The sequence below is a fragment of the Lynx canadensis genome, chromosome C1 (genome assembly GCF_007474595.2).
Source record: "Lynx canadensis isolate LIC74 chromosome C1, mLynCan4.pri.v2, whole genome shotgun sequence".
Taxonomy (NCBI): domain Eukaryota; kingdom Metazoa; phylum Chordata; class Mammalia; order Carnivora; family Felidae; genus Lynx; species Lynx canadensis.
Window position 1 is genome coordinate 7,035,987 of NC_044310.1, and position 24,308 is coordinate 7,060,294.

A 24,308-nucleotide genomic window follows, 5' to 3' on the forward strand; every position below is an offset into this window, starting at 1 on the left:
TTGTGCCCAGCACTGTTCAAAATAACTCCAGGCTATAAATAGAGGACAGCAGTAGGAGTTAGGTACACTTCATTAAATTTGACAGTGTTCAGAAGAATCATTAGAGAGGAGTATATAAAGAGAGAAAGAGTGTGGGTGCAAGGTTGAATATTGATTCAGGAGGGTTGATATTTGTATTAGGTTGAACATTATATTACTGTTTTCTCAAGTAAATTTCCCAAAGGTAGAAGTGTCTTTTTCATGTAGATAAAATCCTACTTCCCGATTACAGTAATGCGGCAGGCATCCTTTTTTTTTTTCTTTAATGTTTATTCATCCATTTTTGAGAGAGAGAGAGAGAGACAGAGAGCACGAGCGGGGGAGGGACAGAGAGAGAGAGAGAGGAAGGCACCGAATCCGAAACAGGCTCCAGGCTCTGAGCTGTTAGCACAGAGCCTGACACGGGGCTCGAACTCACAAACCGTAAGATCATGCCCTGAGCAAAGTTGGATGTTTAACCATCTGAGCCCCCGAGCCCCCGAGCAGGCATCCTTTTTAGGAGTCAGTTTCCATACATGATAAAAGTGCTTTGTTACCTGTCTTACTGTAAATTGTAGGAGAAATGCTGTCTCTCCCTGGCCTGTTTAATTCCAGCGTGCTCTCACAAAGATTTCAGATTGTGTGCTGCTTTCACTAGCGCTGCACTCCCAGCATCCTGACCTTGTCTCTGATCTAGATTCTGTGGCCACAAGGAGAGAGAACGGACTGTGTAATAATAGCTGCAAATACTTACTGAGCCTCGTGTGCCAGACCCTGAGCCAGCACACTGCACGCATTATCCCTTTATCCTCACAGCGGCCCTCCCAATTACCCGTAAGGAACGTGGGGACGGGGAGGCCAGTCACATAACTGGTACGTGGCAGGGCCCGAGTCCAGAACTCACCTGCTTCACCCCCACTCGCAATAGGACCTGTGTCGTTCTTGCTCCTCATGCTAGTTATTTCGCTGCCCAGTGTTTATGCTTCTACTCTGTTCCTTGGCAAGGAAGCACCAACATTTTACTCGGTAATTACAAAATTCCATTCAGTTGGCAGGTCCTTTGCTGGCTGTTGAAACAGAATCTGTCTCTCCAGATTTTGGCAACTTCGAGTTTTGAATAGATCTCAAACAGAATGTGAAAGGATGGGTAAAAAAAAATGGTAACTGATTAAAGCACACGGAGAGGAACTCGAGAATGCTTGTGGGGTCAGAACCGAGAAGAGGTCATAAAAAACCTTGTTCAGTTTGAGTGATCAGGAAATAAATAGTTATTTTCTTTCTCCCCCCTTTCTAAGTGATCTTCCCAGAATTTGTTTACTGTGAAGTAAGCAATTTCAACACCTACTTCTTGCCCAGTGATGTTAACGTCATAGAGGAAAGAATCAACAGGGGCCGCATCTGTCCTCCCCTTCTGCTTTGCCCGGTGGAGTTGATGCTGGAGGTTGACGCCTTAAGAATGTTTTTGGAAATAGTTGGGAATACATTTGTATGCTAATTATCTATAGTGGTGATGAAAAGGACTAATTTAAGAACGGTGAAACATTCCTGGGGCGCCTGAATGGCTCAGTTGGCCAAGTGTCTCACTTTGGTTCAAGCTCTGCATCGGGCTCTCTGGTGTCAGCACGGAACCTGCTTAGATCGTCTTGTCCCCCTCTTTTCTGCGCCCACACCCCCCCCCCAAGAGCACAGGCACTCTCTTCTCAAAATTAAACATTTTTAAAAATTTGAAAGAAAGAAAGGTAAAACGCTCCTTCCGTGATGTCATAGCCCTCTGTGAAGAGAGCTATAGGAATTAAGATCTGCTTGTTGTCGGAGCGGACACGGGGAGCGAGAGCATCTTGTATAAGGAGAACATAGCGGTTCCTCTGAGGAGAATTTTTCCGATTGTATCCTAGGAAATTGATGATGGGAAAGAAATCTGTTTTTAACTGCTTAGATGTTTCAAGCGAAGGAGAGAGAAAATTTTGACAGTCGTGAACCTGTGTGAATAGAGAAAGGGAAATCAGCAAGTAGTGAAAAATGTTGACATTTACATCACCACTTGGCAATGAAACTTGGAAATAGTTCCACCATGTCTGTGTCCAACCCTCCGGTAATGTCCCTTGTCGTGCGGAGTAAAACCCAAAGCCTCGCCCTGGTGCACGAGACCCTTCGTCTCATGTACACCCACGTGCGCACACACGTGTGCATTCCTCCTTTCTAACCTCACGTGCCTCCACTTGCCTCCGCCCTCTGCTGCTCACGACCCTGTTCTTGACCTCACTTGGCATATTCCCCGCCGCCTTAGGCCTTCACACTTACTTCCTCTCTTTGGATGGCCTACCCCAAGAGGGCTGCGTGGCTTGCTCCCCGCTGACTCCCTCGGGTCTCCGTGTGCATGCTGTCTTATCAGAGGGTCATATCACAGCGTATAAAATGCACGCGCGCGCTTCCTGCCCGTCTCTGTCACCATGCTCTGCTTTTATTTTTCTTCATGGCGTCTCTGTGTTGTTTTGGACTGTTCCCCTCTAGAATCTACTCACCACACAAGCAGGGTCTTGATCTGTGCGAGTTAGTGTGCTGCCCCAGAGCCTACGACAGTGCCTGCCATACAGAAGGGACACCGTGAACATTCGTTCGATGAATTGACATTGCTCGACCTGTACAGCTCTGACTTTGCCTTGCAGTGCGAAAACACAAAACACTAAAGTCTGCATTCCAAAAAATGAGTAAATAGGAGGGTGCGTTATAGAAAAATGAAACTGCCGTGGAATCCTTTTAAGGAACACTTTTCTTGGTGCCTTTCAAATGGGATTCGATTTGCACAGGTCTATTGCATGCGTGACTCCCCAGGAAGATGTTCATTGGCTTTTCAGAAGCATTCAGCTGTATTTCTATTATGCAGAGTAATTACATTCAATTGGACTGTTGATGTAGTTATCAGAAAATGGCTCGTAAATCCTCCCAGAGGGCAGTGTAACTTTGTAGATAACTTGTAGGACTTAAATATGACATATTTTCAGTGTGGTATTCCACGTGTCACAGTTGTAAAAGCATCACGAATTCTGGGATGATTTTTTTTTAGGGAAAAAAGTGAAATGTTACTTGAAAACTTTACAGATGTTTATTGGTAGCCTGAACGTATGCACATAAACACGACACCACTTTCTCCCTCAGTGTCGCGTTCAAAATGTGAGTACAGCGCTTTCACTTGGAACCTGAGGAGCCTTGTCAGTTTTGCTCGTTGAGACCTCTGTGTAGCATTGTTGGGACTGGCTGCCTTTCCTGCTAGGGTCGTGGTTTACTTTAGGATTGATTCTAAAATTTGTGATATATGGACAAGTACTGGAGTTTTCTCTACAGTTCCAGTTCGGTTAAATTTTGTTTCACTTTTTGGTCTTCCTCTCTTCTTAAAAAGTCAACTGAAGTGTCACTTGGGGTCTGACCGACGATCACCAAAACGTAGCCGCCTCTTTTAGCTTTGAACTTTCTCTCATGTATTCTGAGCGCCTTTGTTCGCATTGCCTAGCATAAGACCAGCGATCTTCTACATACACTGTTGCTTTTCATGATCTTAGCGAGATCATCGTGGAGATACCTCAGCTGGCTTTGAGGTGTTCGCATTTAAGTTTAAAATGAAATGGCAAGCATTGGCTAAGAATGGAACCCACAGCACCCAGTGTCAGTGCATGACTCCATGTGAACTGGGTCACACCGACCCCTTGCAACTGGCAAGAGCCTGTCGACATCAAATAGGAGGTGCTTTTCATTTCAGAAATCTAAAAACGTGAGAAATGTGGGTCTCGTCACCAAGGAAATTGTATAGTTGAACTTTCTCGTTTTAAACAGGAGGATGGTCTGTTTCATTCTCTTCCACAAGAGCCACTCAAAGGAAGATTAGCCTTAGTTGTGTGTAGGTAAAGCCTGTGCTGGTAAAGTTCATCTTTGGAAGCACAGGGAATAATCTAGTCACTGAGTCACCAACATCAGACAGAAGAAGAAAGAATTGCAGTTAGTTTGAAACTAAAATGGTGCAGTAACGGAAATAGCTCTCGGGGCGCCTGGGGGGCTCAGTCGGTTAAGCGTCCGACTTCAGCTCAGGTCATGATCTCACGGCTTGTGAGTTCAAGCCCGTATCGGGCTCTGTGCCGACAGCTCAGAGCCTGGAGCCTGCTTCAGATTCGGTGTTTCCTTCTCCCTCTGTCCCTCCCCTGCTCACACTCTGTGTCTCTCTCGCTCTCAGAAATAAACATTAAAATACATCTATAAAAAAAGAAATAGCTCTTTTTCTCCTTTCTACTTCTGGGGATTCATCTTTTATATTTATATTATATTTGTGGGTGGGTTTTTCTGTTTTTGTTCTTATGGTTGCTTTTTTTTCTTTTTTTTTTTTTCTCCCATTGCTTTCTATTTCCTTCCCTTCTGTCAGACTTGTAGAGTAGGTTGTAGGAATTCAGATTTGTAGACTCTGGGCTGAAAGCCTTGGATTTAAAACTGGCATTGTTTTCATCTTTTAACGTTAATATCATACTTCATTCCAAGGTCGTTATGTATCCACTTGACCCTTCAGCAACAGGGTTTGACCCACGTATGTGTGGATTTTTTTGGTAAATACAGTATGGTATACCTCAAATGTATTTTCCCTATGATTTTCTTAATATTTTCTTTTCTCTACCTTAAGAGTAATACTTGAGAATATGCTGTAAGGATACAGTATATAATACCCATACAAAATGACATGTAATCGACTGCTTGGTTGTTGGTAAGACTTCTGGTCAATAGTAGGCTGTTAGCAAAGTTTTGGGGGCGTCAAAAGTTAAATGCATGGAATAGTGCATCCCTAATCCCTGTGTTGTTCAAGGGTCAACTGGATTTTTCTGAAATTCTAAGGTCAATTACATATATATTCCAAAATTAGTTATGTATATATATGCACCTGTCTGCATAGCGTGTTGTTTATATATCAACCCCTGTTGGTCCTGTGGGTTTCTAGCCTTTAATTGTCTGCCCCAGTTGAGGAGGCTGGGTCTCCAGTTTGCGATCTTTTTCCCATCCTTTATCATCTTTCCTATATAATTTTGGGGGCTAAGTTTATCTTTTCTCATTTCCTTTTCACCTCCAAATTCTGCCCTCTCCCTGTGCCGTGATTACTCTCCGTGTGTCTTTTGTGGGGATCAAATAAATCTGCGAGTCAAACATCAGATTTGGTATGTGACTTGCTGATGGACGATCTGTTCTTTAGTTTCCTCACACCCAACCCCTGAGACAGTGTTTGGCGTTGGTCTCAGAGAATAGTTACGACCAATCATAAGTGCTTCGTGTTGTATCCTGCTTCTGATTTACAAAACGCTTCCACTTGCTCTCACTTCAAGCCTCGCTGCTGATGGGATGGGCTTGGTTCTAGGCTCGGGCAATCAGGAAGCAGTACGGCTGGGATCCAACCCAAGTTTGGATACTCCTAGTGTAAGATTTTTGTTTCGTTGTTTTTTACTGTGCTCCCTTGCCTCTGTCGCTGAAAGTTTTGGAAGTCTTTGTGTTCGTAACAAATACTTTTATGTTTCCTTCTCTAACTGGACAGATTTCCTATTCTGGTCCTATTGCCAAATGGTGGGTGAAGGCCTTTGAGATTTATGGCAGAAGTCACGAGGAGTATTCTGTTAGTCTTTGTCGCTTCACTCCCGAAGCGTTTGATCACAGCAGTAGCATAGTCTGGTTTCAACTTACCAGTGTGCCCGAGTGGAGCCGGCCAGCTTGGTTTTAGTACACGTGATATCCCTTCAGATGCCTGGCACACGGTCGCAGTTCTTAGCCCTCCTGGCTTCGTAAGCTGCCGTTCCCAAAAAGATAAGAAGTCGGATTTCTGATCCAACTCTCTTCTTAGGTCAGTAAAACGTTTACTAAGAGTTACTGTTGTTGGCCTTGGAGCAGGTGAAATCAGAGGTCAGCTCCAGGCTTGGCTGCATGGGTGTCTGTGTTTTGTCCTGGGTGCAGGGATCCTAACAGGCTTTCTGCTACAGAAATGCAGACTCTAGCAAAAATAATCAATTCCGAGAAGAGATAAGAATCATCGATTTTCTTTTCTCTTCTCCAAAGTTTGGGAGCCTCTGGTGGGACAGGTACTTGGGATTCCTACAGTGACCATTTCACCATCGAGACCTGCAAGGAGACAGACATGCTGAACTACCTCATCGAGTGTTTTGACCGAGTTGGATAGAGGAAAAAAAAGCACCAAAGGTAATATGAAATAGATGCATTTCAAAAACCCACAAAAACCTGGTTATTTTTGATAAATAATCATCCCTCCCGCCCTTCCAAGGAACATTCATTTATTCGGTCAGGAAAATGGTTCTCAAGCATGCAATATGCACCAGGCACCGGACCAGGAGCTCGAGGTATATTAGGGAACAGAACAGACAGAGATCCCTACCCTCACGGAACTCACATTCTAGTGGAAGGAAGAAGTGATGGGGGCAAGTGCCATTGCCACCAGCGACTTATAATAATTCCGATAATTACAATTTCCCCAATAATTTCCGAGAGCCTGTCGCAAGTGTAATAATCACCCGCATTTATGGAGTGCCAACACTGTGTGAGGTTGGGTGTTGTTTTTATTGTCTCGGTAAGCACACGAACCTCAGGGACATGAATTGTCCATAATCACATAAAAATTACAAAATTGGCTTTAAACTCTGGAAGCTATACTTTCTCTGCTGTTTCATGCAGACTCTATTATTATTTCCTTCCCAGTTCACTGTCTGCTTCTAGTTTTCCAAACTAGTCCTCTTGTCCACCTGTTAGTTATGCTTGTGAAGGGCTTCCCCGGGCTTTGTTGCTCGTCACCATAGCAAAGGCAGAGAGCATGCCCACATCTGTGCGGTCCCCCATTGGTCACCCCGCACTTCTGCTCTTTCTTCTCTGACCGTAGATTTCAGCGGAGGCAGCACACTTGGAGGATAGGGTTACTCTGGTGGTTCATTGTGAGTAAAGCAAGAGAAAAAACATGCCGTTTCCCAGAGATCGATCTCTTCTGACTCTTGTCAATTTTCAGCAGTACAGCATTCTTTTGTCTGTTTATGCAGCCCTAACCTGTGCCTTTCATTTCAGATGTGCAGCCAGCCAGCGGTCAGCCAGCTTCTGAGCAACATCCGCTCACAGTGCATATCCCACACCGCGCTAGTTCTACAAGGTTCCCTCACACAGCCAAGGTGGGCAGAACCGTACTCGCTCCTGTTAACAGGGAGAGGACCCTGTGCATCAGCGGACGTCAGGCTGCCCAGCCACCTTGCGCCACCTTGGATAGTGCGCCCTCTCACCTGTAAACAAAAGTGGTGACTTTGTTGAGGTCACTTTGACTAGGTGACCGCTGAGGTCCCTTCCCTTCTCTGAAACAGTGTGAAAAGAAAACAAGCCACTCTCTGTCTGCTTTCTTTATGGACCATTGTTGAAATATGTCAACGTCAAGGCAGGAAATGAGTATTTAGTTTAACAGCAGCTGCTTGAAATCAGGGGAGGTACTTGGAAAAGTGTGTAGGTCATCGCTTTCCGTATATCATACAATCGCTTTCTGTTATTCAGTAATAAACAAAAATGGTAGAATAGTTAATTGGGGAATCACCAAAGTATACTACATTATTCACTGATTGTTTCTGAGGGTCCCATAAAGGTTCAATATAGTTCAATAAAAGTATTTGCAGATTTCATGTATTTTCTGAAAAGTATCTGAAGGAAACATGATGCAGAAATATCTAAGTTAAAAATGGCAAAGTTACAACATTTATTTGTTCTGGATGTTGTTCTGTTATTTTCTGTACCATAACCATGTTTTTGAAACTTGTCACAAAGAAGGAAAGGAAGGGGGTGCCTGGTTGGCTTAGTCAGTGCAGCATACACTCTGGATCTCAGACTCGTGGGTTTGAGCCCCATGTTGGGTGTAGAGATAAATAAATAAACTTCAAAAACAAAAAAAAAAAAAAAAAACAAAAAAAAGAGAAGAAGGAGGAGGGAAACGGTTAAACATGTACCAAAACATAAAAAAAAAAAAAAATTCTATTAAAATTAATAAGAGTTTTTAAAAAGTCCTCAGCTACTGCTGATCTTTTCTTTTCAACTGGATGAGACATAAACAAGTAATAGAGATACATAAGGCTTCCTTTTTGGGGGTACTGCTTTATTTTTAAAGGGTCGAATGTAGGGAAACATGGATTCTTTGAAACTTTCCATAGTCTCTCGTTAAAAAGACCAAAAAGGGATTATTAACAATAGGAAAGGTGATCTTTTGCCTAAAACCGTTACGTAGAGTATTTGGGAGATTCCAAGTTTGACTTTTGACTGGACACTTCCGCTGACGTGACAGCCCGTATGCCGTGTTGTCACCCAGTGAGGAGCTGAGCCATCACAGTCCTTGTCTTTTTGTGGGTTGGCAGGTCCGTGCTCCAGCCGTCCTTCCTGGTGCCGTATATGCTGTGCCGGAATCTCCCGTATGGCTTCATGCAGGAGCTGGTGAGAACCACTCACCAGGATGAAGAAGTGTTCAAGCAGGTGAGGGTTTGTGCGTTCGTTACCGAAGCTTTTAGCCGAGGAGCTCCTGTGCTGATTTCTAAAGGCACCATGTATTGGAAACTTCTGTTTCTGACTGTGATCTGCATGCATTATTTGCTCAGAGAGCTTAGCTTCCTTCCTTTCTTTCTTTCTTTTTTTAATGTTGTATTTATTTTTGAGAGAGATACTTGGAGTATGAGCAGGGAAGCCGGGGCAGAGAGAGAGGGAGACACAGAATCTGAAGCATGCTCCATGCTGTCAGCACAGAGCCTGACGCGGGGCTCGAACTTGTGAACTGCAGGATCGTGACCTGAGCCGAAGTTGGACGCTTTCTCTCTTGAGATGATTGGATTGACAGCTGCATTGTTCCAATCATTTGTCCACCTCAGTCAGTCAAGCATTGAGTGTTTTAAACAGTGCGTTAGTGCCATGGGAGGGAAGCACTAGCAGGCCCAGTCCCCGATTCCAAGGCTCTTTTAACACAAGAATACCGAGAGGTAGCATGAGACACAATGTGCGTTTGCCGGTTGAGTCATATTGGAAATTAGTTCTCTGAGTTTACAGAAAAAGAGCAGTAAGTCAGTGACTAAATTAGCTCCGTGGCAGTCTGCGCACCCATAGAATCTTCTGTCTTCTCACCACTAAACTGGGAATGAGATCTCATGTCTTGCTAATGACTTCTCTCATTAAGTAGTCATACAGTTTTTATATCTCGCCGTGTGAAGTCAAGTGGAAATGCAGATAGGGGATATTTTGTAATAAAGCTGTTTATTTAGCCTCAAAGGTCTCTTCATGGTGAAACTTTGGCATCGCTTTTGGTGGTTGTTTTCCGGCCTGTGTTGTGAACACTTTGCCACAGCAACTTTCACACAAGCCACATCCCTTGATGGAGGGATTTTTAAGACATTTTCTTACAGTAGACTGTGTGATCATGAAAGAGTAGCTGTCATTGATAGGATTCCTTGTCATCTATTTGAATACCTAGTATTATTTGTCACTATTAATTTTAAGGCCTTTGAAATCTCAGGAATTGTGTTTTACCAGCTTCTAAATATTAGTAAAGGATGAATCCGGGAGCCAAGCTCCCAGTTAGTATTGTGACTATGTCTGGAATTCCTCGAGTACTTTCCTTGGATGATGGTCTTGTTGACTTGCAGGAATACTTAATGCAGCATAGTGAGCTTTCCTTCTCTAGAAAGGTAAGCGAACTCTGTTGAAAATAAATAGCTGTCTCGTGAGGTTCAAGCACACACTCTGGTGTGTGTGCGATGTGCACTAATTAGATTCCTTTTCCTCTTCTACGAGACCTCATTTGAGGAACCCAGAGTAGCTTTAGCTATATAAACCAGCCCAGTGATCAAGGGCGTGGCGGGCGGGGGGGGGGGGGGGCGGGGCTCAGTTAAACGTCCGACTCTTGGTTTCGGCTCAAGTCATGGTCTCACGATTCATGAGTTCAAGCCCTGTGAGGGGCCCTATGCTGACCGTGCAGAGCCTGCTTGGGATTCTCTCTCTCCCTCTCTCTCTGCCCCGCCTCTGCACTCACACACACACTCTCTCTCCCTCTCAAAATAAATAAATAAACTTTAAAAAACGTTTAATAAAAACAGAAAGGTATAACATCAGCCCAGTGATCAGCTGACAGGGGTACTGTGCCTATTTTATTCTAAAGAAACTTACACAGAGTTAACGCAGTGACCTCTTTTTTTTTTTTTTTTAATTGAGATGAAATTCCCATAACATAAAATTAACCAATTCAGTGGCATTTAGTACATTCACAGTGTTGTGCAACCACTATTGCTTTTTATTTTTTATTTTTTTTTTTTATTTTTAAATTTTTTTTTTCAACGTTTTTTTTATTTATTTTTGGGACAGAGAGAGACAGAGCATGAACGGGGGAGGGGCAGAGAGAGAGGGAGACACAGAATCGGAAACAGGCTCCAGGCTCCGAGCCATCAGCCCAGAGCCTGACGCGGGGCTCGAACTCACGGACCGCGAGATCGTGACCTGGCTGAAGTCGGACGCTCAACCGACTGCGCCACCCAGGCGCCCCTCACTATTGCTTTTTAATCACAGCATTCTGATGCCTTTTCTGTCACTCAATCACGAACACTTCTTCTCTGTCTTACGAGTTACCTTGTATTTTTTCTAGAGAGAAATAAATGATGAGTGAGTGGACTTTGAATCACCAACAAACATATACCGCATAAACACCACACATACACCATACATAAAATCCATCAAAAAATAAAAATAAAAATACATAAGTCACAAATACCATAATGCTTGACTATTTGAAAAATATTAGACCTAATAATACCTTGTCTACCATAAATTAAATCCTACCTGCAGAAAAAGATAACCCTACTAGAAGGATAAATACGATAGCATTCTGGGGGAAAAGTTTGAGAGTTTTCTAGTGACCAGTTGTGAAATTTATTTTTGGTGATTTGGGAACTTCAGTTTTGTTTTTTTCTTGATTGTAATTTTGTCATTTCCCCGACCCCACACCTAAGCTTTACCTGTCCGTGTTTAGCTAGCTTCCAACAGTACGTTACTTCTACCCTGATAGTTTGAGTTGCAGAAACTAGAACCATCTTTTCCAGAGCTGTCTTTTTATCTCAAGACACTCCACAGGCACTTTGTAATCCAGGGTACTTTTTTTTTTTTTTTTTTTTTTAAATCCTGTGCTCCTTAAATGAAACTGCTTGATACAATGGGACGAAATTAGTAGGAGAGGGAATTTGTCAGATTTTCTAGTGGCTTTATAGAATACTCCCATTTCAGCTTGTTGGCATTTGGATTGTCAGCTGTTGTTTATACCATTTTCTACTTAATGTTATTAGTCTGGAATCCCGGCCAACTCCCTAAGCGTGTCAATCAGTGGGCGCATTGTGACATTTGAAGATGAGTTGTACTGAGCAGATCTTACATGGTGATAATGTGCCCTGGCATTAGTGATAAATGTGTAAAAATAAACATAGGTGCCCTCCTTAAGCTCTGATCTCACGTTATTGTATTAATTATACCACACATGGAGGTAAGTCATTCTAATCAAGTTTTCTTTTATATTTTCAACATTTATCAACCGTCTTTTTACTCTGCATAATTAAAGTTAATATCACGATAATAAGATCCATTACAGGTTTATTTTTCTTGTTCTCTTCAAAATAAATAGGGAGAGATGAGAAGAATCAGATGGAGGTGGGAGAGCGGCAGCAAAGACTTTTTCAAAATACTGATAGAGCTGGGAAAATATTGGAACATTTAGTCCAGCTTCTGTACAGATTATAGGTGCTTGGTAATCAGAAACCTATTCATTGCTGAGATGTACAGAATTGAGTTGATAAGGTGAGGACCCCTTGGGGACTCCTAGAACAGGCTCGAAAATGGTGAGTTTCTGCTGAGTCCCTCGGAGTCCTGCCAGAGAATTAGGACTCACCGAATCCTGTTACTTCTGGAAAATTCAGCTATATTACTTCATGGTTAGCCTCGTCGAAGGATAGAGCCACATGCCATGGCTAGATACTAGACCCCTTTATAAACAAAACAGGTTTTCCCTGGGGAAGGTGGAAATGCTTGGACATTCAGATTTGGCACTTTATTTAACATGCCTCCTGTTCTTACGTTTTCCTGAACTTACAGTTCTGATTTATTTTTTTTCTTACAGATCTTTATCCCCATTTTACAAGGCCTGGCTCTCGCTGCCAAAGAGTGCTCCCTCGATAGTGACTACTTTAAATACCCCCTCATGGTAAAACTTGGCTCTTTTTCTTTAAGCCATTCATTAGATGCTTTTCTTCCAGATTATTTTAACGCACACTTTTCTTTCAGGTCCGCGATTAACCTTGTTTTCACATTTAAAACATGAAAGCATTGCGTTGGCCTTGCGGTGTTTGCTGTGAAGAGAGTTTTAGCGCTGGGACGTGTTCCGCCCATCTGAGCCCTAGACAGGAGTCGGGGACGCACCCTTAAAATGCACTTCCCCTTCTAGCGTAGCTTATGAAAATGACAATTCTGGGCGGTGTCCTTCTGATTCTCCTAACAGGCATATAAAAACTGCAATGAAATTTTGTTACTGAAAAAATTTTTAAAAGCTATTACAAATTCAAATAAGAAGGTAGAGCTGTACTAGGAAAACTAGTCCAACTTTATGTAGTGACTTTCTACGGAAAAGCCTCAGTAGTTTGCTTGTTTATCTTCCCCGTTCCCTTCAAGTTTCATGTGGGAGACAGATCTGCTCGTCTCTGTAAGGTACTTAAGAGCAAGCGTTGAGTCATGGACAGAACTTTCCTCCAGATTCCCATCGAGGGCCTTGGTTGTTGTGAAAACAGCTAGAACCAGGTAGAAGAAAAAGGTAGGGGCGGGGGAGGCTCTTCTCTGAATTTGCTTCTTGGAAATTTTTGGAGGAAAACTACCCTGATGTCTATTTTTCACTCTAGAAATGTGAAGGAAAAAGGATCAAAATACGAAACGAGCCAACTCTATGAATAAATACAACCTTGTGTAAGCCAAGGCCCTGGTTACACCGATATTTTTACTGGAGTTGTTCCTTTTACTCATTCTTCCTACTGACTTAATTCCATTTTCCCGTTAACTCGGTACCCACCGAGGACCTATTCTGTGCCAGATACCGGGGCTGCTTAGACAAGGTGCCCCTCTGCGAGTTGCTCCCGACCTACTGCAAAACTCAAGTCCACAACAGCACAATCAGATAATCACACCGTGATAAATGCTAACACGGAGAGGTACACGAGGGGTGCAATTATCTCTTTTAATACATCAATTTTAGTATGTGTGCTTAATCAAAACTGAGCTAAACGTCTTAAGTGCTGGGAAATCAGAAGGTGAAATGGGAATTCTTAGTTTTAAAAATAACTTTGAATGGCTACATGTCAAGGCTCTTTCCACTGCACATGCTATTCAAGTTTCTAATAAAATTCTGTTAATCCTTATGCACTTTCCTGTCTGTGCCAGATAAAGGGAAGTGAGATCATCTGATTGTTTGAGTTCAGTGATGAAATGAGTGCACATTAATTATCACTCTATTATGTAAATGTTCCTTCATGGAACTGTGGGCTTTTCTGTTGGGGACTGATGTGGCTTGATGTTTCGGTAAGGAGCTTTTAGTGTCAGATATCAACAAAACGTTCTTGGTCAAAAGACAAAGGCCTCCATTATGGCAGACAATAGTTTGATTTTATACCATTAGTGCTGCTCGGATGGCCATGAGAGTGCGGTGCAAGGAAGGACAATGGGGGCAGGAAGAGGAAGACCGCTGCAGCTAGAATCAGAAACAATCGTGATTATTCTCTGGCTCAGCGCATCCCTGCATTGCCATACCCTGGAATCAATGGGGGATCTTCAAAAAATACCGCCACCCGGCTCCTAGCCGTGATTCCCCCCATCATGGGTGTGGTGAGGGTGGGGCCTGGCATTGGGCTTTTCCAGCTTCCCAGGTGATCCTCTTGTGCAGCACCATGTGGGAACCCCTGCGCTAGGCACTGAGAGCTTTTCCTTTGCGGTAGCTCTCTGAGCCTCAGTGGCACCTCGAGGCACATCGGCGCCTAAGTGCGTCGACTCAGAAGCTTCCATTGACTGGTTTAGCAACTTGTGTAGCTCTCTTCAAATCACAGAAGATTAAGCTCACTGTTAAGTAGCATTTGACTGGAATACTATGGCCATGTTAAACTGTGTTCATGCCCCTAAAAACAATTTTGTCTGCTTCCCTAATGTTAGAATGATTGGAGCTCCAAAGGAAAGTGTTGGAGTTCTCAAAAACATCAGAGGTCTTGAAGCCATGTAATACTTTTATTTTATTTTTTTCCATGTAATAGTTTTAAATATGTTCTGAATTTGGTTGCTTATTAGATTGTAATTAGTTGTAGTGCCAATTAGCACTGGAAAGAGTAGTCATCTAAAGTTACGAAGCATGTCTTTTTTGACATGGAGAGACGTTAAGTGAAAACATCATTTTTTTATAAAAATATACACATTTATCTCCGTGTGTGTATGCACAGAAGTATCTCTGGCAAGCTATTAACTAAGATATCGATAGAGGGTAAAGTTTATGAATGATTCTTAGCTTCATTTTATATTTCTGTTTTATCTGAAGTTTTTACATTGAGCGGGAATTAACTGGTTCATCAGAAAAGCAGTGAAGCTGTTAGTGTTTTGGAAGGAATGCATAGAAATTTATAGCAGCATTAAAGCTGTGCCTTGATAGTACACGTGGCAGTCAGTTTAAGGTGAAATACGCTTAAGCGACCCTTTCTGATCTTATTTCTAGGCTTTAGGCGAGCTCTGTGAAACCAAGTTTGGGAAGACACACCCTGTGTGCAATTTGGTGAGTGCCTTCCTAACGGACTTTCATATATTGGGGGGATGTCTAACTCAGAAGATCTCCCTTGAGTAACATTATCTGAAAGACATCGCTGAGAGGACATTTAGAGGAGATGTAGGTAGCACGTCCGGGGCGGCTCGCAGCGGTTCAGTCAGTTAACCCTGCACGTTACTGCCTGGGATCGTGTCATTTATCTTCTTTTGTGGTTTCTGTAGAAGTATGGTGCAACTAGGCAAGCAAGTCCTATGGAAAACTTGACCTGGCCTTTGAGAGTGGAAGAGTAGCTCGTCTGAACTCTGTCGAAGAGCTTCTTGAAACATAAAAGTTCAGAGACTATCTTGTAAAAACGCAGAGGGGTTGGAGGCTTCTCCTCCTCCATCGGAGACGAGAAAATACCAACGGGGTTCCTAGCACTTTGTGAGCTTTGGGTTTTTGTGTGTTAGCTGTCAGCCGTCGTACTGGTGGCTGAGAGCCCGCTGAACAGGTTGGCTGGGGAGAACTCTGTTCCTTACGTTTTCCCCTCACTTGCCGACTTAGCAGCTTGATTGGCTTCTTCCTTTTTTTTTTTAAACGTAGGTTGCCTCTTTGCCGTTGTGGTTGCCTAAATCCTTAAGCCCTGGCTCTGGGCGGGAGCTGCAGAGACTCTCTTACTTGGGGGCTTTCTTCAGTTTCTCAGTCTTTGCAGAAGATGATGTAAGTACGGTGGCCATTTGCACTCAGCTGCTCTTCTGTTCAGATCCCTGCCTAAATGTATGCTGTGTATGGGTTGAATTGTTTCCTTCTCTTTCCAGGCTAAGGTGGTTGAGAAATATTTCTCAGGGCCTGCCATTACCCTGGAAAACACTCGCGTGGTTAGCCAATCACTGCAGCACTACTTGGAGCTGGGAAGGGTAGGTGTTTGAAAATTGCATTCAAAGGACGAGTGAAAGAGAAGTTGCATGTCAGTAACCTGTGCCCTGAATGAGAACTGTCGCAATACTATGTGGCATCACGGGGTACCGGTTCTGAGGTTAGTGGCCATGCCGTCTCTGCAGCTTGTCCTCAGGCCTTTAAAATACGAGACTGAGCGAGCGCTGTTAGTTTGCATATACTCCTTGATGACCCAAGTATAGTGTGTGTCCCAAGTATAGATTAACGTGTCTTCAGTTCTGAAACTTTAGCAGCAAAATTCTAGGCTAACGATAGCATCATTAAGGTAATTTTGATCCTATCCCTCAAGGAAACGGCGAAGGCCATTTTATTACAACTGTAACTCCTTCCCCCCACTCCGTAATCCACTTCCACGCGAATCGTCTTGACACAGTTGAATTTGGGCATTTCTGTTCCTCTTGTAGTCAGCTTCTCCTAACGTGAGTGGAAAGAGTAGAGGAGAGAAAGGCGGAAGAAGCCTAGCTGTTCTCGAGGTCAAAAGGAACAATTCATTAAAGTAAAATTTTAATTTTTTTCTTCCTTTAAAAAAATAACTTCAGCAAGAGCTCTTCAAGATTCTGCATAGTATTTTGTTAAATGGTGAAACCCGCGAGGCGGCTCTCGGGTACATGGCAGCTGTGGTCAATGCCAATATGAAGAAAGCGCAGATGCAGGTAGGACTCCGAAGGACTTTTACTTCTTGGTGTAATTCATTCACCTAACTTGTGTTTACTCGGAAACAACACCAGGCACTGTTCTGGCCAATGGAGACGCAGTGTCGAGCAAGATAGAAGAGCTTCCTGCCTCTGTGGAGCTTACGTTCTCCAAGCTAAATGGTAGACACATAAACATATTATCTCAGGCCATCCTAGAATCTGTGAAGCAAGTAAAGCAAGGTCGAGGATTGAGAGTAACTGGACGTACCAGGAGGAAGGTATGGGAGTGATTTTTGATCAGGTAGTGGGGAAGACCCTTCTAAGGAGGTGCTGTGTGATCAGAGACCTGGCTCGTGTGAAAGTCAGCCATTACAAGGCTGGAAAAAGAGTTTTCTAGACACGGGTGAAGCACCAAAGGTGGGAATGAACTAGCTTCGGAACAAGCTACACGTGCAGACGTCAGTGACTGAGGGTGTACGGGAAAGAGAATGGCGGGTCATGGGCTAGCGGGATGGGCAGAGGCTCCCTCAGACCAGGGCTGACGTGGTAAGAACCGGAATGGGAAAACACTGGAGGCTTTTGCGGCAAGGAAGCCACCAAATGTGCTGTGGGAGGAGGGACAGAAGCAGACCCGAGGCAACCAGTTACAAGGTTATAAGCGTACCAGATCTGGTGAGGAGACTGGTGGCTTGGACGACTTTGCAAAGGTAGAAGAGTTAGAAGGGCATCCTTCCTATATTATTTATAAGTAATGAACGAAAGTGTGACCTTCCTACTCAGAAGAAGAAACCGGTTTAGAGAACTGCGTGAGACTGCCTGGGCTTCCTGCCGTAGCCCCACCATTTACTAACCTGATGGTGGGACCTTAGATAGTTATTTCTCTGTGCTTCAGTTTCCTACGTGCTAAGCGGGAGGAATAATAGTACCTAACTGTGGATTTAGTATCTGTAAAGCTGTTAGAACAGTGCCTGGTGCACCGTGGACACTCAATGGATGTTAACTACCATTATTACAATTATTCTATTACTGATACAGGACTTGGCTAATGATGTTGACCAGAGAACCGATTAGCCAAATGGTAGTGAGCAAAACTAGGGATTTGATGCTCTTGGGGGGGAAATAAAGAAGAGAAAGGAAGCAACATATATTGTGCTTCTACTTAATTAATTTTGAGGATCTTGGGCAAGTCACTTAACTTCTCTGAGCCTTAGTTTCCCCCTCTGTAAAATGGGAATGACAGTGGCACTGACTTCCAAGGGCTGTTCTGAAGATTCAGTGAGAGGATGTATAAAATGCTTCACATATGATTAATAGTCCAAAGAGCACCTGCTAATAGAATGACAGTGGTGACGATACTTGTCCTCTCTTCGACTTTGGGGTGAATGTCTGGTCTCCTTATAAAGTTGTGCCCAAATTTCCATCTAAATCATTGTTTTAAATCCCCCCCCCCTTTTTTTTTGTATTTCACAGACAGATGATAGATTGGTATCTACAGATGGATTCATGCTGAATTTCCTTTGGGTGCTGCAGCAGCTAAGTACAAAGATCAAGTTAGAGACGGTGGATCCCACGTATATATTCCACCCAAGGTGTCGGATTACTCTTCCTAATGACGAGACGAGAGTGAACGCGACTATGGAGGATGTGAACGACTGGCTGGCTGAACTTTGTGAGTGACGCACGCGTTCATTATTAGACCGTTAAATCGCCACCCTTTTATTTGAAAAATTGTTTTCTGTTTAAAAAAATTTTTTTTTGATGTTTATTTATTTTTGAGAGAGAGAGAGAGAGCAAGCAGGAGAGGGGCAAAGAGAGAGGGAGACCAGAATCCAAAGCAGGCTCCAGGCTCTGAGCTGTCAGCACAGAGCCCAATGCGGGGCTTGAACTCACAAAGCAAGAGATCATGACCTGAGCGGAAGTCAGTCACTTAACCAACTGAGCCACCCAGGTGCCCCTGAAAAATTGTTTTTAACTTATTTTATTTGGATGCTAGTGATTCCTCACAAATTGTTATTTTTTCTCCAGAAGATGAATTTATGAGTCAGAGATACACAGTAAAAATTAATGCAGTAAAAAAGTTCTTGATTTACCCGAATAGAAACACAGAGCAACTGGAAGGAAATGTACTCACAGTAAAACAAAAAAGAAGTAATACAATAAAAATGATAGTGGAGACCTAATTATTATATGGAGTTTGCATATACCAATTAAAGTTCTCATGAAATATTCATAGATCTTGACGAATTGATGGTATTAAAATAGGAATATCTTCAAGGTGCTACGATTGTTGATCTTATTTCTTTGTTAGAAAACATGTCAATGACAGATGTCAAAACCCTTTGGCATTTATTTTTTCACATAGTATAAAATCGTTCATGGAATAGGAGAGAGATTCCATGCTTACCCGGCAGCATCATGATCAGGTGTGTGTACATGTTCCAGAAGAACATTGTTTTTTAAGTTTATTTATTTATTTAATTTTGAGAGAGAGCGAGAGGGAGAGAGAGAATCCCAAGCAGGCTCTGCACTGTCAGTACAGAGCCCGTTGCAGGGCTAGAACTCACGAACCATGAAATCATGACCCAAGCCGAAATCAGACGTTTAGCCGACTGAGCCACCCAGGTGCCCTTCCAGAAAAACATTTAAGCTACAATAAGAATTAAGCAGGGGCACCTGGGTGGCTCAGTTGGTTAAAGGTCCGACTTCCTCTCAGGTCATGTTCTCACGGTTCGTGAGTTTAAGCCCCGCATAGGCTCTGTGCTGACAGCTTGGAGCCTGCTTTGGATTCTGTGTCTCCCTCTCTCTGTCCCTCCCTCACTCATGTTCTGTCTCTCTCTCACAAGAATAAATAAACCTTAAAAAAAAAAAAAAGTATATGATGAACAATAACATTAGTATTTTTTAATTATTAAAAACATTTTTTTTAATATTTATCTTGGAGAGCTAGAGACAGGGAGTGAGTGGGGGCGGGGCAGAGAGAGAGGGAGACACAGAATCTGAAGCAGGCTCCAGGCTCTGAGCTGTCAACACAGAGCCCGACGCGGGGCTTGAACCCACGAACCGTGAGTTCAGTGACCTGAGCTGAAGTCCAACACTTAACCGAGCCACCCAAGCACCCTATAAAGTTAGAATTTGAGTAGTGTGATTTGAACAAGTAGCTACTGGTATAGGCTTGGACTCATATCATGGACTAGTAAGTTCCAGAAGAATCAAAGGGTTAAACATTAAAAATATATATATATTATAATATTTATATATTAATATTAATATTAATGTAACTAATATTAATATATTATATATATTATAAATATATAAAATAAAACATGGAAAAAAACAAACAGGATTTGACCCAGTCATGAAGAAAACAAATTTATAATGGTTTAAGAAATGAAGCAAATCATCAGAGACAATATGTATATAAACAGCATCTTAATATGTAAATATACTTTTTCTGGAGTGAGACTAAATGAATATGTAAAATTTAAAAACGGGTCAAAATATGTGTTGTTGTTTGATAAAATCATGCCTTACAAAATGTAAAATTGTTAGAAATGTAGAAGGCCCAAGCTAAATGCTACCAACAGACAGTTTTCTTTTAGTTTGGGAAAAAAAATGTAAGCAGTATATAACCTAAGGAATAAAATACACTTTTTGGAAAAGATATACATACTTCCAGGAATTAGATACAAATTGAAAGAAATTCAGGTTATGGTTGTGTATCTGTAAATTATCCAAAAACAAAGTGATAAGATGGAATGGAACTTTGTGAAGAAATAGACGGCATTTAATCAGTTTCTTTAGTGAATTCTGATTTATATCAAAAATTATAACACTGTCATTGTCAGTAATGCTACATTTTAGAATATGCTCCCCATGCTGGGGGTGGGGTGAGGTCGTAAGTTTTTGTACGTAGATCTTCCAGGTACTATTTATACTAGAGAAAAAATGATAAATGACAAAGGTACCCGCAGTGGGGAAATGGCTGTGGAATCTGTAGCTTATTAACATAGTCTAATAGCATTTTGAGATTTAAGGTGATGTTGTGTGATCCGTGTTGAATAATAGAAATGGTTCTATAAAATACATCAGGAAGACACAGAACAGAAGATTGTCGAGGTACATCTACGTAAACATTCAAGCAGGGGGGCAGAATCCCTACTCATTGGACAGAGCTCGCAGGCATTCTGTTCCTCTTATAACTGGTCTATACTTTTTTTTTTTTTTTTTTTAATTTTTTTTTTCAACGTTTATTTATTTTTGGGACAGAGAGAGACAGAGCATGAACGGGGGAGGGACAGAGAGAGAGGGAGACACAGAATCGGAAACAGGCTCCAGGCTCTGAGCCATCAGCCCAGAGCCCGACACGGGGCTCGAACTCACGGACCGTGAGATCGTGACCTGGCTGAAGTCGGACGCTTAACCGACTGCGCCACCCAGGCGCCCCTGGTCTATACTTTTTAAAAAGCATCCTTAAACTTCTTGACAATTCAAGTGTAATTTTGTCTTAACTGTGCTTTTTCTCTGATTTAGTCTTGTAGATTTTATTTAGGGAATTATGTTATTTTTCCTAGATGGAGATCAGCCTCCATTTTCTGAGCCGAAATTCCCTACGGAATGCTTTTTTCTTACCCTGCACGCCCACCACCTCTCTATTCTGCCAAGTTGCCGTCGCTACATCCGCAGACTCCGGGCCATCCGGGAGCTCAATAGGTATGTGCCTAAATCCATGTCCTGGGATCGCCTGAGTTACCACTGCTCTCGCAGAGCAAGCAGTTCCATTGTGACCAGTAGATTTTTTTTTTTTAATTTTTTTTAATGTTTATTTATTTTTGAAGGAGAGAGAGGCAGAGCATGAGTGGGGGAAGTGCAGAGAGAGAGGGAGACACAGAATCCGAAGCAGGCTCCAGGCTCTGAGCTGTCAGCACAGAGCCCGACACGGGGCTCGAACCCACGAACTGTGAGATCATGAGCTGAGCCGAAGTCGGCCGCTTGACCGACTGAGCCACCCAGGCGCCCCAGGTGACCAGTAGATTTGAGTGTGGGGAGTATGTACGTTACAGTACACCACCTGCCTCTGCTTCCACGTCCACACTCCGTGGTCAGCCAGAGCTCTTTATGTGGTGAAGTGACCCAAACTTTGGCTTCTGAGGGTTCTCAACCCTTGGTGCGTGGTCACTAGACGTCCATTAACTCTTTCCATTGGTCATGGTGTTGACCGGGAGGTACTTTGAAGGATCTCCCGGATTCCAGACATATTCCTTCCTCCCTGGACTCTGAAGCAGTAAGTCTAGTTCCCTTGATAAACCAGATCATTTACTCCTGCCTACATGTAATTCTCTTTTTCACATGTTGTCTTGTGGCATAAAGAATTCAGAATGACCAGATGGTAGCCTCAATTTCACATTCATCAGCACCGTTGTTGAGTTTCTTTTTTTTTTTAATGTTTATTTATTTTTGAGAGAGAGAGAGAGAGAGCGAGCTGGGGAAGGGGCAGAGAAAGGGAGACACAGAATCCAAAGCAGGCTTCAGGCTCTGAGCTGTCAGCACAGAGCCCGACGCGGGGCTCGAACTCACAAGCCGCGAGATCGTGACCTGAGCCGAAGTTGGGGTGCTTAACCAACTGAGCCACCCAGGCGACTTGTTGAGATTCTTAATCTAAGCATTTCTCCCTGTGTACCAACATCTCCAACTAAACAAATCACAGGAACAGGAAGCAAAAATATTTTTGAATGGGTCCTCTGGAATGATAACAGTGTGGCCGCTTCATTTGGTCCAAGACCTATGTACACGTCTGGCTGTGAGAAAAAGTATGTCATGTCTATATCTACAACTGTGTATCTCTATCTATCTATCTGTCTTGCTAATCTCTTGTTAATGCTGATGATTACTCTATAGATGATTACTCTGAAGATTTTCCTTCTACATGTATATTCGTGTCGTTTGTAAATGATGACAGTTTTCTTTCTTACACCTTTTCTCTTTTTGTAACACTGGCTACGATTTCTAGTACAATCTTGAATAGAGACAACCTTCTTTGTATATCCTCATTACCAGATTAAGAAAATTTCGCATTATTTTTAGTATTTTAATAGTTGCTATTCCTAACAGAAGTTGAGTTTTATTAAATGCTTCTTCCATAGTTGTTGAAGAGATCAGATTTTTTTTCCCTCCTGTATTCCGTTAATGTAGTTGATTTACATCAACTGGGTTTCTGATATTAAACCAGACTTCCCTTCCTAGAGTAAACTCAGCTTTTATATCTCATTGATATTGCTTTTATGTGTCATATTCATTTTGCCAAAGTTCTGTTCGGGATTTTTGAGGTTGTGTTCGAAAGAAAGATTGACCTGTAATTTCTTGTTAAGTCTTTCTCAGATTTTGGTATAAGTGTTATGCTTGCCATATAGAATGAGTTGGGAAATACTCTCTCTTTTTATATCCTTGGAAGAGTTTATTGTACAACAGTTATGTTATTTCTTTCTTGAAAGTTTGGGAACATTCATTGATGAAGCTGTCTGGGATTAGAGTTTTCTTTGTGGGAAAGTTTTTAATTATGTGCTGTATTCAGTTGATAGATACAGGACTATTTAGGTTTTTATTTCATCTTGTGTTAAATTTCTGTAACATCTAAATTTTCAAAATCTATGGGCCTAAAGTTGCTCATAATATTTACTTTCTATCATTTTAATGTCTGCAGCACCTTCATTATTTCCTTCTACTCTCTTTCAGTTTAATTTGCTTTCTTGTTGATATTTTTATTGCCCCTTGAGGTTGGTACTGAAATCATTCATTTTCAGCCCTTTCTTATGTGCATTCAAGGTGTCTCGTTTCCCCAAAGCATGGTTTTGGCTGCATCCCTCATGTTTGGCATGGCACATTTTCCTGTTCAGTTCAAAATATTTTCTAATTGTTACTGTTTCATTTTTGACTGTGGGTTATTGAAAATATGTATTGTTCAAATTCTGGATTCTCGGTGGATTTGTCTCTTTATCTCTAGCCAAATTTCATTATGGTCAAAAGGATATGTTCTGATTTGTGTCCTTTGAACTTTTTGTGGAATTTGCTTTCTGGCCTCACGTTCACAAGTAAACGTTCCATATAGATGTGGAAAGAATGTGCTTTCCGTGTTGCGTATTGCACAGCTTCACATTTGTCTCAATAGGTCAGGTTTGTTCATCTATCATTCACATTTTCTCATATTTGCTGATTTTATCAGCTTATACTGTCAGTTACTGAGAGGCATGTATGCATTTCAAACGGTGATTGTGAATTTGCTTCTCCATCTTGGAATCCTGGGATCCCATCTCTTCCGCTGACTTTGGATGATCCATTTCAGTGGTACCAGCTACCGCTTTCACTCCAACTCCCAGTGGATGGTCAGAGATGTCAGTGTTCCCCTCACCTGTGTACTTTCCAGTGCTGTGATAGGAGAGATGTCCTCTAGGGGATGGCAGGGCGAGAGGGCATGTATTGGGAAGAGGGGTCGTCTGAGCTGGTCGCACATGGTATATTTATATTAATCTATAGTAATGGTCTCAGCTTCTTTTTTTTTAAAGTGTATTTATTTATTTTGAGAGAGAGAGAGAGCAGGGGAGGGGCAGAGAGAGAGAGAGCAGGGGAGGGGCAGAGAGAGAGAGAGGATCCTAAGCAGGCTCTGAGCCATCAGCACGGAGCCCGATGCCCGGCTTGAACTCACAAACCGTGCGATGATGACCTGAGCTGAAACCAAGAGTTGGACACTCAACTGACTGAGCCATCCAGGTGCCCCAATATTCTCAGCTTTTTTTTGTTAATGTTTTTTATTTATTTTTGAGAGAGGAAGAGATACACAGAATGTGGGGGGGGGGGGGTGCAGAGAGAGAGGGAGA

General features: G+C 42.5%; 1 protein-coding gene across 1 annotated transcript in view; it reads left to right on the top strand.

Moving 5' to 3' along the window:
- The window catches only part of UBE4B (ubiquitination factor E4B), a 120,483-nt gene that overhangs the window by 67,015 nt on the left and 29,160 nt on the right, over positions 1-24,308 (top strand). The window contains 11 exon segments of the mRNA XM_030327822.1: positions 6,091-6,206; positions 6,209-6,231; positions 7,102-7,202; positions 8,421-8,535; positions 12,203-12,286; positions 14,822-14,878; positions 15,452-15,568; positions 15,667-15,765; positions 16,345-16,458; positions 17,911-18,109; positions 21,012-21,150. Of these exon segments, the coding sequence (XP_030183682.1) occupies positions 6,091-6,206; positions 6,209-6,231; positions 7,102-7,202; positions 8,421-8,535; positions 12,203-12,286; positions 14,822-14,878; positions 15,452-15,568; positions 15,667-15,765; positions 16,345-16,458; positions 17,911-18,109; positions 21,012-21,150 (1,164 nt within the window).